Source organism: Tasmannia lanceolata, unplaced genomic scaffold (assembly GCF_043159265.1).
Source record: "Tasmannia lanceolata isolate RefF3 unplaced genomic scaffold, GAP_Taslan_0.1 ptg000005l, whole genome shotgun sequence".
Lineage (NCBI taxonomy): Eukaryota > Viridiplantae > Streptophyta > Magnoliopsida > Canellales > Winteraceae > Tasmannia > Tasmannia lanceolata.
The window spans coordinates 10704151-10721568 of record NW_027518682.1 but is presented as its reverse complement, the minus strand read 5'-3'; the positions used below and the strand labels follow the sequence as shown (position 1 = coordinate 10721568).

Genomic DNA, 17418 nt, shown 5'->3' with positions numbered 1-17418 from the left:
GTGCAATTACTAAGAACAATACTTGGACATTGTTGGATTTTCCTCCAAACAAAGAAGCAATTGAACTTAAGTGGATCTACAAGTCAAAGTTCAATGCAGATGATTCTCTCCAAAGACACAAAGCTCGGTTAGTTGGAAAAAAGTTATGCCCAAAAGCCAGGTATTGATTGCTTTGAAATATTTGCACATGTTGCTAGAATGGATATTATTAGAACTGTGTTGGCTTTAGCAGCTCAAAAGAATTGGCAAGTTTTTCAGCTTGATGTGAAATCAGCCTTTTTTAATGGAGAACTTGAGGAAGAAGTGTATGTTGAACAACCTCAAGATTTTGAAATAAAAGGCATGGAGCATAAAGTGTACAAATTGAAGAAGGCACTCTATGGGCTTAAACAAGCGCCACTAGCATGATATAGTAAAATTGACAGATATTTTCTTGAAAGCTCGTTCAAAAGAGTGCTAGTGAACCAACTCTTTATGTTAAAATTCGTGGGAATGATATCCTAGTTGTTTGTTTATATGTGAATGATATGACATACACTGGGAGTTCTCTTGATATGGTTAAGGAATTTAAAGAGAGCATGTTGACAAATTTTGAAATGTCAGATTCGGGTCTATTGCATTATTTTCTTGGAATTGAAGTTATTCAAGGATCCAATGGGATTTTTATATGTCAGAAAAAGTATGCTTTAGATTTATTGAAAAAGTTTGGGATGACAAATTGTGCACCTGCAAAAACACATATGAATACTAATGAGAAACTTAGTTTGCAAGATGGGGTTGAAAAAGCAGATGAGAAGAATTTTAGAAGCATTGTTGGCGGTTTGATTTACCTAACTCATACAAGGCCAGATATTATGTTTGCCATTAGCATTATTTCCAGGTTTATGCACAGTCAAAGCAAGCATCATTTTGGGGCAGCAAAGAGAATTATGAGATACATCCAAGGCACAATCAATTTTGGTGTTGTGTACTCAAAAGTCACTAACAATAAATTGATTTATTTTTCTGATAGTGATTGGGCAGGTTTCATTGATGATCGGAAAAGCACAACGGGCTATTTTTTTAGTCTTGGATCAGGTGTCACAGCATGGGCATCCAAGAAGCAACTTACTACGGCTCTCTCAAGCATGGAAGCCGAGTATATTGCTGCTACAACTACAGCTTGTCAAGCAATTTGGCTACGAATAATTTTACGTGATTGGAAGGAAGAAAATGGTGGACCTACGTGGATGTTTTGTGACAACAAATCCACAATTGCCTTGACAAAGAATCCAATTCATTAAGGGAGGACGAAACACATTGAGATTCGTCATCATTACATTAGAGAAGTCACATCCAAAGAAGAAGTGGAATTAAAGCATTGCAACACTGAAGATCAAGTGGCGGATATTTTCATCAAAGCTTTGTCGGAAGACAAGTTCGAAAGATTTCGTCAGATGGTGGGAGTACAACAATTCACATAGTTTGAATTAAGGGGGCGTGTTGGAAAAGTAATTCAAACGGTGTTATCTTGTGGGCCCACTCAAGCCTACCCAAATTTAGTTATTTAGGATTCGTACGAAGAAGTAGTATTTGGATTGAGTTGGGTTTCTTTGTTTATTGTTTAAAGTTTTTTAGTCGGTAGTATTATCTTTTAGTTTCATTATTCTTAATTATCAATATAGAGTCAAGTTATATTGGAAGACCGTGGTGATTAAACGCACTGGATGGCCTATTTAAAGGGTTGTAGAAGATAATTTAGAGTTGAATAAAAGTTATGAGAAAAAAGAAAAAAAAAAAGAAACCGTGTGACTTTCTCCTCTCTCAATAACAGTACTTCTATTGTCCTCTTGTGTTTTATATTTTCTTTCCTAAAATTCAACAAGAAAGACAGCACATTATAGAAACCTCTATGGATGGAGGGTCAGGATAGTCTCAGGGCGTCAAGTTTGTTTGGGGCACAACCTACTTAACGCGTAGTAAATTTGGTTAATTTTTATTTTTTTTCGGTTGAAACAGCCCTTTGAACCTTTAGGGGGGATTATTGGGCCACCACAAAAGCACAGGCTACGTAGTCTTTTTATTAATATCATGAAACTAAAATAATAGATATAAATACTTCGGTTTCGCAGAAGGATGAAAACATGTTGACGCTTATAACTAGTCGGTAGTATTAGGGAACTCACTCCCTTTGTTTGATATTGGCAGTCCACTCTTTCTTTTGCACTTCTATTAATAGGTTAACACTTTTTTTCAACCTACAATGACCATGATACTAGCTAAGTTTCCCAACTTTCTGTAAGAATTTAACCTAACAAGATTTTTTTTTAGTGTGCATCAGAAAGCTTCACAACATCCAGTTTCTGGTCGCGCCCGCCACTTGGAATTTCATGTACATATATAGTTCATTTCATTTGTCATTGTAACTTTTGTAGTTTCTTTCAAGATGAATATGATTCGGCCAGGAATATAGTCGACTTAGAATGGTGACCTTCCCATGACTACACCTCCACTTATCCGGCCTTTTTCTCTCTCTTTTCCTTTGTTTATTTCTTTTGTTAGTGCCATCATCTACTGAGTAGTAGTTTTGAAGATTTTACATATATAGTTCTTACCTTTAGAAGGGCACCAGAAGGGAAATGTGTTTGTTTTGGACCGTGCACCCACTTCAATTTCTTACCATATTCTCCCAAATGCCAGTGGTACATGCTACTACTTGCATTAGTTGGGGGCTTTCCATGAGGGAAACAGCAAGGAAGAAACACCAAAGTTGTTCTGCCCTTTTGGCCATCCTTATCCTCTCTCTCTCTCTCTCTCTCTCTCTCTCTCAGCTTGCTTCCGACCGTACATGTCTACGGAAATCATTTAGTGGTTCAAAAACAACTTCAAATCCCTTTTGTTCCTTTGCTTTGTTGGTTTTCTTTATTTTGATTGATGGGAGATAACCCAATTACATTGCTTCAATCTCAAGAATATATGAATGGATTGCATACGTTTACAAACCAACCAAAGACAATTTTTCTTTTTCAGTTCTTTTCAGGAACAATATCCACAGCAGGGTCTCGAGAATCTCCACGTGAAATTCTCCATGGTTTAATTGTATCATTATCTCGGTAAAAATCTAAGGATTTTGTAAAATATAAGCATATTCAATTGTTAATGCTGATCTGTAAGGCAAAATCGATTAGAAAACTTACGTTTCCTTTATGTTTGATATTAGAACATGAGGTTTGATGATACGTATTCCTAACACATTCATGATTATTAAATAAGAGCAATTCGATCTTTGTATAAACTATAGATCAAAAGTTTAATATACAATGTTGATTATTAAATAAGAGCAATTCCTTCTTTTTTTTTAATGGGCAGAGCAATTCGTTCTCTGTATAATCTATAGATCAAAGAATTTAATGTAAAAAGTACAAACCACCTCTATAGTCCAAATCACTACACATCCTCCTCTATCTGACCCATCCAATCAATGAGTCACACCTATTGGATAGATCACATTGCTCAAACTATTTAAAGTTTTAAACTGTCTAATAAAACCCCTCCTTTATTTTTAAGTTCTTAGACTACAATCCTTTCTATATCTAAGATCATAACAAAAATAATTATCTAACTTATCAAAACAAATGTACTCCTTTTCAGGTGCATTTGAATTGCCTGAATTCGGAATTGGAATCAGCATCCTATTCCTATTCTGTACGTTTCAAATGTTTGTTTAAAAAAATAAACAGAATCAGGGGACAGTAATGACACCGGGGCGGCATTGAAGGGTGGGAAAATGCTGGAATCTTTTTCCCGCCCCAAGAGGTGGTATTCTCCCTGTTTGGATTTAAATTTTATTATATTTTTCTAGAAAAAATTTTTATTTGAAAATTATATGGAGACGAAGAGTATGACTGGGAGCACGACCGGGAGCCCAACAATGAAAATGTGCCATGTGTGCATAAAAAAAATTACTTTTCATTGATTCTCCTAAACCTAAGGGCATGCTCATATCACTTGTGATTTTGTCGCGACAATCCATTTGTTCGGTCCCGTGCTTAGTTGTACTCTCAGTCTACCTAGCATTACTCTTTTTTATTTTATTCTTTTCCACTATGCTTATAGGGAATCAGAATAGAAATTGGAATCTGATGCCAGTTCTGATTCCAAACTCCAATGAAAACATAGCCTTAACGTTATTTCTTCCACTTTCAACCTTAATTTATTGGTATCAAATAGATACTAATCATCCAAGTAATACACATGGCTGGCCCACCTGATAGATGATCAAGATATCCTGAATTAAACTTATGTTAACCAATTAAAATCCTCACTAAAATTTACATCAAATCAATTATTAATTTAAAAATTAACTTGGTTAAAATAAGCGCACTAAACGAGATTTAGGTTGAGAAACCACAATCAAGGGGTTTTTGTTCCGACTGAGTATGTATAAAAAATTAAAAAGTATAGTCTATACAAGAGGTGGATGAGCCACCTAGCCTCTGGGAGTTTTGTGCTATCTTTTCGTAGTTTATACACCCAATTTCACACGGTGCTAAATGTGGCGGACTTACATACCCACACATGGGAAGTATAGAGACTTCTTTACTGATTTTCCAAAGTGGCAACACCATTAGGTTCAATGTCACTTTTTTAATGGTGTATTCTGTTGATAAACCTAGGTTTGATCAGGACATCCATTAACTGAGTATTCCAAATATGGGTTGTATGCATCCGTGTTCGTTAAACTTTGTTTGGAACGTCTACTATCCAAAGGCAAATCTCCCTTTTTTTTCCTTTTCTAATTATTCTCTCATCTCCCTCTGAGTTAGGTGGTGCTTAAATGGGAGTGTAACAGCTGTGAAGTCTTGTCTCTGTCTCTGTCTTTACATTATCCACTGAGGGTAACTTTCTTTATTTGATGATCTAGAAAAGAAATCTATTCTAAGTTAATCTTGATTAGCAAGTAATCCAGGATGACGCATGCTGATCGGGCAAAATCTGAGAAAGCCATGGGGCAGAGATTGATTCCAATCAAATTTCAAGTCATCCATTCCAATGTTGTTGGTGACTTAATCATGGTGCGATGCAACACGATTATTGGATTGTAAAGTTTGATTAGAAGAGAAATCTATCTACTATCTATCATATTGCTAGTGTTTATCATTGAATGGGTTCAGATTAGATTAAGAAAATTGTTAATAGAATCAACAGTTTTTTATTGTCTTAAAAAAGTTGTGCAAGAGCACCACCTTACGACCACCAAAGTGTTCTTAGATTTAAGTGATTTTTTATTGTGTTAAGACTCTGATGCGTATCTTATCTCTTTTCTTCCTTTGAATCAATATTAGTAGCCAAATTAGTGCGCCGATTAGGTCATGTTTTGGCAATTATGAATTTTTTTCCAACGAATATTAGTTTATCACGTGCTGATAGAGGGTTATTGGATATTTTTTATTTATTCAAAAAGACTTCTTTTTTGTGAAATGGTATTTCCATTCAGAAGTCACTTTTGTAATAAAAGGGTAACTTGTTTAATTAAAACACACTTTTTATTCTCTACAAAAGAAGGCTTAGGGTCATGTCTCGAAATGAATCTTTTGCGAATAGTCTCTGTTTGGTTGCTTATTTTGGGGGGATTGTAGGAGCTTCAAATGCTTGAGATCTTCCAAAGATCTCCCCAAAGCATGTTCGGTTGCCATTAAGCCCTTTGACCACCAGAGATCTTCTAGACATCATTATTGCATTTTTGCTTATGTGGCGCCTACGTGGCGGAGATGTTTCCCCCACTAATCTTCTCCCCAAATTTCACCATTTTGGTGAAATTTGAGGAAATTTGATGAGAAGATCTCAAGTAGATTGTTGTCTTATTATCTTTCTCTCTTTCTCTCTCTTCCCTTTCTCTCTCTTCCCTCCTCTATTTTGGTAAAGACACCCTATATCTTCAGCTAATCTTCTCGCCCAACCAAACAACATTCCCATATCCACCACTAATCCACCGGTTGACTGATCTTCTTTTGATCTCCCCTTTGACTTCTTCTTCTCCTAATCTCCCACCCATCTCCCAACCATCTACAAACAACCAAACAGAAATGCGAGCACGCTAGTTGCTATTGAATTCGGGGTGCAACCCTTGATCATAGTATAGGCATTGTATTTTCAGGATTTTATTTCTTGGTAGCCACCTGCATAAGTGCGAAATTCAAAGTCTTTAAGAACAAGCCTTAATTGGCTAACCTTGCTTATCTCTCATTTGTATACCTCATTCTATTTTCTCTTGGTGTTTCTTACTTGATTATTTGCATCTCCACGGTGAGAGAGTAAAAGTAGGGCTGCAACTTGAGCCTGGTAAAACCCGACCTGCATCAACCCGACCCGAAAATAGCTTGGATCGGGTTGAGGTTTCTCGGGTTTCGGGTCGGGTCGGGTTTCGGTTTCCAAAACCCGGATGAATCTCGGGTCGAGCTGGGTTTGAAGGGGCCCGACCCGACCGAGTTGCTTAAGTTAGCGGGTTTTTTTTTTCCTTAAAACTTCAAGCGTTAAAAAATAGACATAAAGTAATAAACGATTAAACGAAAGGTCGAGAGCCACGCACACGCCTCTTTCCCTCTTCTCTTCATTCCCCCTTTAGCCCTAGGGTTTCAAGAGGAGAGAAAATAGAAAAAGACCATTACAGAAAAAAGACCATAATAAAAAAGTTTAGTGACAAGTATTTTTCCTCTCAAGAAGACGTCCTGTGAGCTTACTTTCCTTACATGGCCTACTAAAGACATCCAGTGTGTTTAATTTCATTCCATGGCCTGTAATTTCGTTCTTTTTTTTGTTTTTTATGGTCATCTTCTTTGTGTCATTAAAGAATCAGATTCATTATTTATCTGTTATCTTTGCCCAATTGCTTATAACATTTATCTCATACGAGTATAATCATTTTCATTTGGTAATGCATCAATTTATTCTCATTGGACTAGTTATTAGTTAATGCACTAAAGAGTTTGCCATGCTTGAGTTTTCTGCTTCTATGAGTTGAATTGCCTTGCCAAACAAGAGTTTTCCTTAATAAATTGCGTCAATGTGAAAAACCCGGCCCGGCCGGAGATTTATCATGGGTAGGGCCGGGTTCGGGAATCGTGGGTTTTCCGAAAAAAAACCCGACTCGAGATATTTCTTGAGTAGGGCTAGGTTCTTCAAAACCCGACCCGCCCGACCCGAGTTGTAGACCTAAGTAAAAGTGGCTAAAACAGGGGAAAGAAATTATAATTTATGCGGATTTTTTTTTCGAGCTTTTGTCAACCTCTCCTCAGTTAAGTCCCACCTTATCACTAGTATAAAGAAAGTTAGCTGAGGGGTTACCTCTAACGAGGGAAGCGAAGGGGCTGACTACCAGTGGAACCACCTTCGATACCCTTCTCACGTAAAGGTAGGTCCCAAGGGTCTAGCACTATACATGAGAAGGGGGTTCGTCTGTGTTGAAGTGCCATCTTCGTACTGATAGTCAGCCCCTCCTTGAGGTAACCACCACTGGTAGCCCTTCGGTTCCTTAGACATACAAAGATGGGGTAGAAGGAAACCCTTTCCTGCCTTCCATCACAATTGGGTAAGCTAATATTCCATGGAAAAAATCCATGGTTGCCAAACATGGCTTTATGTTCTTGATATTGTATATGCATATCACTTATTAAGGCCTTTAAAGGTTACTTGATTAAGCCTAATGTTGTTAGAATGTCAGTCTAACACCATACCTATTAAGAGTTTGAGAACAAACATCAAAGTGACATAGAAGAGTGCAATGAATCTAGAAATGGACTTTGTTGCAAGACTGGATAATACAGAAACGCATTTAAGATGGGCCCATGACACTTACATATGATTGAAGCAGTTTGAGAAGCACAGGGCCACAAGCAAGGAACCTTTGTAGCAAACAAATGTGCGGATGGGTTAAGGAACAAGTTGATGGGAATGCGGTTTGAAAGGGATGTATAGTTTGAAGCTATTCAATTCCAACAAACGAAAATCTTCTCGTGGGGATGATTTGGTAGAGAGAGGCATAGTGAGTTGTCCATGGACTAACTAATTTGGTATTTCCTCCCCAATCTCCACTTTACATGTGACATGTGTATGCTGATTAGGACTACTTATTTGGTGGGATTCTTGTGGCCTATTGGCCAATTTTCGAATTCTCCTACCTGAACCTTTGGATTTCCCTATTCATCCAACTTCGTGACTTGCAAACAAACGGGAGAACGACAAAGTAGAAAGTCATTTTCACAATCAATGCTAAAATACTATTTTTGGGTCCCACAGGAGGACATGCATATGAAATCATGACCGTCGATCTGGAGAGGAAAATGAGGAGCAAAATGAGGAGCAAGAAGAGAGTTAGAACTGAAAAGTGGCTGAAAACAGTGAAAATTAAAGAAAAACTATGCTCAATATAGAGTTTTTGTTTTTGTTTTTCAACCGCTTAGCACCATATGCTCATGCATGCCCCCTCAAATCTCTCCCTCTCCCGCGCTCTGCCCACACTCTTAATACGATAATATTCCATGAAGAAAAAAGGGAAATGATAACTGTGCCAAGTGTTTCGATAAATATGCGCTCCACTTGTTTGTCGTGTGGTATTTAAAGGGTTTAAAGAGCATTTTGAGAACCTAATATCCTCTGAAATCCTTTTAAATACTAAACGACAAACAAGTGGAACGTGTGTTTATCGAAACACCTTGGCGCATATATCATTTCCCAAAAAAAATATCATGTCTGCCAACATGACCCAAAAGATTACAAAAATCAACGGTTTAAGTTTTCTTATCAAAATCTTAAACAAGGGTCTTTGGATCAAGGGCGTAAGATCATCCGGGACTGATTGTTTGCAGTTTGGATCAATGAATTTGATTACATACATGAGGCAGAAGGGCCCCATGTGTCTTTTATGACATAACATAAAGACAAAAAGTATCCATGTCCCTTGTACATGAAAACCTGACGTGGTTTAGATAAGCCTCACAGGCAATGTGGGCCATGTCATGAGGTCACCAAACCTCACAATGCCCAGGTGGGAGCCCATGACCCGTAAGCAAAAAACGAAGAAAGGTAGGGCTGTCCCTACCATTTCAGAAGCATTTGCGTTCTACAAATGGGTTATTCGAGTGCATGCGCAGGGGATCGTCCTTGGATCATTTCTAATACGGAAAGTAATAATTACAGCGTAGATTTACGGTGGAAAATGTCAACAGTTTTGGAAAGGAGAATTATAACTAGGGGTGGCAATGGTTCGGTTTCGGTTCGGTTCGACCCCCAAACCGAACTGAAATTTGAATCAGTTTGGTTTTACCGAACAGACACCGAATTTTTGGTTCGGTTCTGCCAATTTTGCCACCCCTTACTCATAATAATTGGAAATAATCGGTTTGGTTTAACCAAGCAGAAACCAAAATTTTGGTTCGGTTTCGGCTGGGTTCCTGTTCGGCTTGGCCAATTTTGCCACCCCTAATTATAACACTCTCCTGCTTCAGAAAGTAATCACATTTTCAGCTTCATTTCACACGTTCTTAACTTGCTCTTAATTCCAGTTACGATAGCTAAAAAAACCACCAGTATTCAGAGAAGCGTTTAACAAAGAGAGGACTACCATTATTAAAGAAAGGGAGTACGGATAGTAAGAGAGCGCCACAAACCATAGGCCTTGTTTCTACCGCTGTATAACAACCATGGTTTAAAATTTCGACCGAAATCCGAAATTTCGGATTCCGGTGGGGACCGAAATCGAAAATTTTTGAAATTCAATTTTTTGCCATTTGGATTTCGGATTTCAGTCCGAAATTTCGGTAATTTCGGTTTAATGACATTATTTATTAAAAAAATAAAGTGTTACAAAATTTCAGAATTTCTGTCCGAAATTTCGGTTTTTGGTGGGGTCCGAAACTGTTACCGAAACTGAAATTTTAAACCTTGATAACAACTACCCAAAAAGCTAGGGTGTAGGGAAATGTTACCCTCACTTCATTGTTTTGAAATGCCAGTCCTCGATCCATTAAAGTTTGATTATTAGCTGTTAGCTTTTTGATAATTGTAACAACTGTAACAATATTATAAGGGAAGTGATTTCAGCGCTCCAAGGTTTTGATAAACATGCTCTCCACTTGTTTTTCGTGTAGTATTTATAGGACGTCGGAGGATATTACGGTTCTCAAAAAGCTCTTAAAACCCTTTAAATACTACACAACAAACAAGTGAGCACATGTTTATCAAAACATTGGAGGGCTGAAATCATTTCCCTATTATAAGGATCTAAAATAAGGATTGGAGTTGCATTATCACATAAGGAAGTGTGGATATGTGAAAAGTTGCCGACGGGGACAGCAAAATACGAGAATTACCAACGGGGAACACACTTTTGAAACATTGTTTGTGAGGGACAAAACGGGTTTATCAAGTCTCTAAAAGGTGGTTATCAACCCTCTAAATGGGGTTATCAAACTCTCAAAAGGGGGTTATCAACCCTCTTTAACAATTTTTCAAAAGTGTGCCCCTCTTTGGCATTTCTCATATTTTGATGTCCCTCATTGGCAATTTTCCCCCAACAGAATACCATTTGTAGCACTTCTCATATTATAGCTTTTAGGGATTTGACAGCGTCCATCGCATAAGGGCATTTCGAGGAGCGTCTGCTGCACGAAAGAGCAGCCACCTCATGTGAATTAAATGAAAAAGACAAAATCTGAGCATATGTTGTGGCTCTCATGTGCAACAGACGTTCCGTGAAATGCCTTCTGCGATGGACGATGGCAAATCCCTAATTTTTTTTATGTAAGAGTGCAATTAATATTTTGGGCCAGTCGTATGGTATGAGAATTTTTTTTCTCAATCCATGAAACAGATTGTTTTGGGAAATGATATTTACGCCTCTTTTATCACCGGGGACACCCATTTGCCAGTATACTTTTCAATCAAAGCCACTGGATTTTTCTGACATAAAGTACATTAACCTCCTTTTTGCCATTGATACACTGACGCTGGGTGTCCCTGGTGATCAAAAGGGGCGTAAATATCATTTCCCATTGTTTTTTGTGTAATCTACAGTGTCTTCTATATGACGCTATTGGTTGTAACATAATCCCTTGTTTTGTGGTTGGAAAGGCTTGACATTGAAAATGGCATGAAAAGGCCTATTTGGACTGCAAGAATATTCCGAAAAAGTTTGGAATGAAAAATATTTGTAAAATTTTCTACGCTTTTACCCATGAAGAAAACTAACTTGAACCTACCCTATTCATTTATTATTTAGAGAAAGTTCAATTTATAATGATGTCCCTGTAAATTAATCATAATTATATTATTTCCCACTAAAAGGGGAGTGATAAATCGACTCCCCAAAATGATAAATCGACTCCCCATGTGACCATGTGACGGGGAGTGATAAATCGACTCCCCATGTGTCTCTCTCTCTCGATTTATCCATTTGGGGAGTCGATTTATCACTGCCCAAAAAAAAATCATTAGAATTTTTTTTCTTCTTGCAATCAGGAGGCGGACTAATTTATTTAAAAGGCTCGCTTTAGCCATTGTGTAGCTGCTATGCCCAAATCCTATCCAATAACATTGGGATCGTTTGGATCCAACGAACTATATTACTCCATTGACACCTTACTTAAAAGTGAGCTAACAAGATGGTTTTATGTTAAAAGCTTTCCCATGATATCAATTGTCGACAATTTTTCGTAAGTTTCTGAACCATTATACTCAAGTTACCTTATCATATCGAACTAGTCATTCAATTAGCTTTAAGAAAATTTCGGATATTTTGAATATTATAAAGCCATTTCGCTACTTTTATATTAATCCAATGAACCATAGATCACAGGCTTGGTCACCAATCCCAAACTCTCCATGTCCAAGATCACTGGCTTGATTGGGATTAGTATCAAGAAGATTCTGTTTATGATTATGATTAATCAATAGGACCTGAGCTGGCATGTGTACATACTCCACAACAGAATGGGGTATAATGAATGAGAGAGACTCCCTAATGTCATTAGATGGTTGGATGGATCACCCCACCACCATCCCCCCTCAACCATCATGTAGGTGTAATGAATGAGATAGACTCCCTCAATGTCATTAGATGGTTGGATGGATCACCCCACCACCTTCCCCCCTCAACCATCATGTAAGGCCGATACATCATCCGCAAAGGCTCCCTGACTTCCGCCTCATTAGAATCTTTTAAACCAATGTCTCCTGCATTACCTTTGAGATGACCACCAACCACAGACGGACCGGGGCTACCAATGCTAGATCAGTCGAAGTTAATCTTTAGCCACACTGGTTCAAGGGAGCCAATCTAGAGGTCTATTGCCCCTGCTCTTTAGTGATTTCACAAATCTCTTTACAGAACTGTCTTATGTCCGAACATCTTATGTCCGAATTAGAGTAAAGGCTAAAGCATTGAATGCGCTTCATCCAAGAGACTTTGCAGGAAACAATCTTCGTATAAATGGAAAATGGGATTTTAGATACACTCTTATATAGACGGGCATTTCTTTCCTTCGCATCACCCAAATGGTCACTAATGCCACAACCCTCCAGAGTATTCTTCCTTTCTTGGATCACTTCACAAAACATGAAAAAACAAGTGTGATCCGTCTTACGTCAGTGAGCTAAGAAACAATAATGAAATTTTGGAAAAGTTTTTCTTTTCCAAACTTTTTAAGGAAATTCTAGCAATCCAAATATGGCTCGAGTAAGACAATGGCGGTTCAAGCTAGAACCATCTGAAGGAATGCTAGTCACTGCAGGCAGAAACCAAGCTCACTCCCAACATGTCCAGAATAAAAAAAAACTAGCCTGGGCCCACTACGAATTAAAAACTAAGCCAGTCAAATGTATAGAGCATTGGTGGAAAAAGTAGCCTGGGCCCACTCCCATGTTTCCACTGTCCATACCTTTTGGTGTTACGCTTGTCTCTCACTGTTTGCTGTAAAATACCTCTCTTGCAAACCTGCAATCCGAAAGCAAATGGTCTACGGATTCTCTTGCTTCCAAGCATAATGCACAATGGTCAATGATCGATAAACTATGGTTTCACAGGTAGTCCACCCTCAGGATCCTATCCTAGACAGCAGCCCAACCAAAAGTGCAAACTCCGGGTAGTGCTGAGATGGTCCAGACTTTGGTAATAAGCGAGATCAGGGTTTTTGAAGAGATGCGGATGCAGGACTTGACAGTGAACTCTCCTGATGAAGTGAATGTCCGTATTCTTTTATCTGCATCACTGCTCCTGATATTAGTATCCAGAATGTCTACAAAATGGGCAACTCTATCTAACTCTCAGTCGAAGAAACTAAATCTAGAGTCCATTTTCCAAACTAGGCAGCCATCTTCCCTCCCAAAGCAATATTGGACCCATGCTTTTTAATATTGATCACTCTGAAGAACACGTGTAAGATATTTCTTAATGCAGATTCCATGCACCATATACCGTGCCAGAACCTTACTTTGTCTCCTTTATTGACACGATATCTAAAGTCTTCCTGGAACATGTTCATTTGCTTCATAATCTCTGTCCATATCGTCAAGTTGCTAATTCTATAATTGTCCTGAGAGTACCAGTTACCTGGGAGGACCCCATATTTCCCTTCAGTCCAAAGCATCTGTCTTCCCTCAAATCTGCACATCCCTTCACCAATTTTGTTCTTTTATCATTTTATCCGAGAACAACAAACAACATTAACATAGGATAAGCAAGGTTATCCAAGGAAAAAATATACACAAACTTGCTATCCCCCATGTAGAACAGCAAACTTCATCGTCACCAAAACACAACAGAGATAAAAATAAAAACTCCGCTATATTTCTTCTGCAGCACAATCCAGGATGAGCATATACCAAACCTGGCCAAATATAGGCCGGGGCATACTAGACTATTGAAATGCACACCAATTAAAATACAGATTATTTCTAAGCCACATTTCAATTTATATATAGATCAAAAGAATTTCCTCAGTTTACTGGTGATGGATTGTTGTGGAAGTTGGATCAGAAAGATCTGTTCCAAGCACCCTACGTAAAACCACATTTGCATTTAATTTGGGCTAATAAAATCCATGTTAAGTACAGAAGACACCCAAAAACATGCAAACCATTGGATAAAGATACAGCGTATGAGATCTGGAATCAGTTTATGATGCACATTTATACCCACCTTCATTCTCATGCCCACTCCTTTTTACATTTGTTGAACTAGTAAAACAAGTTTCCCAGCTACACAAAGCATTTCCCCTAAGAAATACAACCGTTCTAACTATAACCTCTATACCCCCAAAATCAATATAAAAGAAAACCTATGTCAAACAAGTTTCCTAACATCCTGCAGAAAACGACTAAATTTTTGCGGGATGATTGACACATCCAAATATCTGCCTATAACGGTATGGAAAAGCCCATGAAAAGATTTTTCAGATCAATTTTTTTGTCTCCACAATTTAGATGGAAAAGATATAGTTGGTTTATTTAGAGGGATATCATTATAAATTGAAGATCCCTCAAAAGAAAACTTGAATTGCTGTGGTTTAATTTTTTTTAAATGGTAAAAATCTGAATTAAAAGAAGGGGAAGGCCCCAAGACCGAGGAGGACAAATGGGTACAAGCAGATAAGATGAAGAAGCAAAGAGAGATTAAGAAACAACAATGAAAAACAACGAAAGTTGGGAAAAGAAAAACTTTTTTTTTCCGAACTTTTTCAAAAAATTCTATCAACCCAAACAGGGCCCAAGTGAATGTCAGTTGTCCCTATGAAAAAGAAAGTGTCGAACTAGAACCATCTGAAACTGGAATGCTAGTCACAGCAGGCCCAAAACAAGCCCACTCCCAACCAGAATTTAAAAAAAAAACCTAGCATGAACCCACTACGAATTATCAGCCAAGCCAGTCAACGTTATAGAGGATTGGTGAAAAAGTGTTGTCCCATGTTGCCACTGTCCGTACCTTTTAGTGTTCTGCTCCTTTTCACTGTTAGCTGTAACATGTGCACGGGTGACAACATTATATCCATCCTCGTCACATCTGTTTGCCTGTAGACAAATGAATAACATCAATAAACTACTAGCATAAAAATGGAATAGAGATAGAAATGGTGGAATCTGCCACTAGAAGATTAGTAGGCTTTCAGAAGAAGAAAAAATGCTTCAATAACTTGAAATAACGGTAGTGTTACTGTTAGTTTCTAAGGAATATTAAAGATCGTAGTAAAGAATTACAGATGCTTATGGAGATATTGTGCCCTTGCTGATATCAAACAGCACTTCCAGAACCACACAAGTCAGAGGTAACCATATTATTTAAAAGAGATTTCCAGTCATCTGAATATACTAAATTGATTTAGGGCTCGTCATGAGCGCCCTAATAACTTGCAGCAAAATCCCCAGCCTGGAGGCTACTGTTCTGGTGGCAGTATACAACAGTTAGGAGTCATGTATTTTGATTGGCTTCATAATGCGATTGATAAGGTCCAACAAAAATAACTATGGGTTGCCCGTCTGAACCTTTTTCTGTTTTTCAGTATTCATGGGAAATCTGGAGCAATAGGATAAGCAACTAAGAAACTACAGCATAAAAGAGTCATGATGGGCAATAACAATCACTAAAGTGAACAGAGTATAAGCTTACATTAGATGGTGTTACGTCCAGGGGCGGAGCTAAAAGTAGCATAATGGGGGAAGCTGCCCCTGTTCAGTTGGGCCAAACTCCTCAATAGGCCCACTTATGTATAAATCCTGGCTCCGTCAATGGTTAAATCTACTGCAAACTGTGCCCAGACCATATCATTGAGAGCTTCCGTAACCCCCCTCAAGATGGTCAATACCAATCCTCTAATTATGCCGGCTATCTCCAGAAAGAAAACACGTTCTTCACAGAGCATTTGGAGAAAACTTAGAAATTAAAAATAAGAAGCCACAGTGCTGGAGCTTATGAAATGAACTGACACGTAAAAATAGCATTTTACCTCTACGAGCATTTGCCTTGGTGCATTCAGATCCTTTTTTTTTTTTTTTTTGCAATAACATCCATACAGCACAAAACCCACTAGGTGTTATTCAAAGGAGTCAGAACACACCCCGGTGTTATTCGGAGCTGCTTCAAACTGCAGTAAGTTTGGTCTGCCCACCTTGGGTTCCCTAAATCACAGACAGGCTGTTTTGCAAGCTTTGATATAGGCTGCAGAACTTGAACAGCTGGCACTGATAACACCCAACCAGCAAGCCTTCCATGACCCCTCTCTCCACATTCAGGGTTGCATTATTTTTAAACAACCAAAAACCATGGCTGTGGCGTACAAGGTCATTTCTGCACACCTCACTCTGCCTTCCGGCAACTTTTGTAACCCATATCATCGCTTACAGACTTTGAGCAGCAGACTACTCCACCGCCCTTCCCCATATATCTCCCTCTCCCTACCTCTTGGACAGAGATAACAATCAACCACCACGCCCCCCTCCCCACCCGGGTCTATAGCCAGTTTATCAGCTTGCTCATTTGCTGATCTTCTTTGATGTTGGAGTTGAGGCCCAATTTCCTTAAGGGCCCGTTTGGATGCCGAGAAGATTTTGATTTGGAATTCTCACATTTGCAGCCCTTTTTTGCGCTGACATTTCGATCCTAATCAAATCCTTGAATTTCCAATTCAGCAACTGACAGTGAAAAAAATCAGATTTCCAAATAAATTGTGCAAATAAGTAATTGGAAATCCACAGATCTGTAGTTTCCTTCACCCTCTTGGCTCCTCAGCCTCTCCCCTGCAGCAGGAATTACCCGCTTCCCTCTCTGTCTCCCTAAACATGAGCTGGCAGATCTATTCATTTTGTACTGAAAACTCAATTCCAAATCCAAATACAAAATCTGAGGTATCCAAACGGGCCCCTAACAGTGTCACTGATTTCTGCGACGATGCTAGCTATCTTCCAAGGTCTAATAATTTTGTTGCTTGCCTGGGCTAATATACAATTGCTGAATCTTCTGCTCTGATTAAGGGGTAAAGCCTCGCGTTTGCATGCCATCTTAGGCCCCATACGAAAACTTTTGCTTCTTTCTCATTGGAATCACATTCTCCCGTTGAACTTGGGAAAGACATCACTGATGTGCCACTTGAGCACGAATAATGCCTACAAATCCAGTCAAATACGAGGAACCTTTTGAGCTTCCATCAAAGTCAAATTTCAATCCTCCTGTGTGTGTGTTGGGGGGGGGGGGGGGGGGGGGGGAGGTTGTTCATCCATCCACAAGATAGACCATTCTTGCTGGCATTCAAGTCAAACCACATGTAAAAGCAGTTTTGGTATTTCTTGGGTTTTTTCCTGAAAACGTTTATTGATCTTCTCCAAAGTTCGTCTTTAGTACCTTGGAAGAAAAAAGGTAAAACCCTTTGGAATGTGTATTCGTTACCCACCATCTGG

The 17418-nt window shown here is 38.6% G+C and overlaps 1 protein-coding gene and 1 pseudogene across 1 annotated transcript; one reads left to right on the top strand and one right to left on the bottom strand.

The window, feature by feature from the left end:
* The first annotated feature begins 527 nt into the window (after positions 1 to 527).
* Positions 528 to 1283, top strand: LOC143876348 (secreted RxLR effector protein 161 pseudogene; annotated as a pseudogene).
* A 10632-nt stretch (positions 1284 to 11915) lies between these two features.
* On the bottom strand, positions 11916 to 17168 carry LOC143877459 (uncharacterized). Its single transcript, XM_077379501.1, has 4 exons — positions 15972 to 17168; positions 15635 to 15874; positions 14954 to 15039; positions 11916 to 13635 (listed from the first exon to the last, which is right to left on the bottom strand). Exons 2-4 carry the CDS (start codon positions 15674 to 15676, stop codon positions 13335 to 13337), a joined length of 429 nt encoding a protein of 142 aa, XP_077235616.1. The 5' UTR covers positions 15677 to 15874; positions 15972 to 17168; the 3' UTR covers positions 11916 to 13334.
* Between the last annotated feature and the right edge of the window lie 250 nt (positions 17169 to 17418).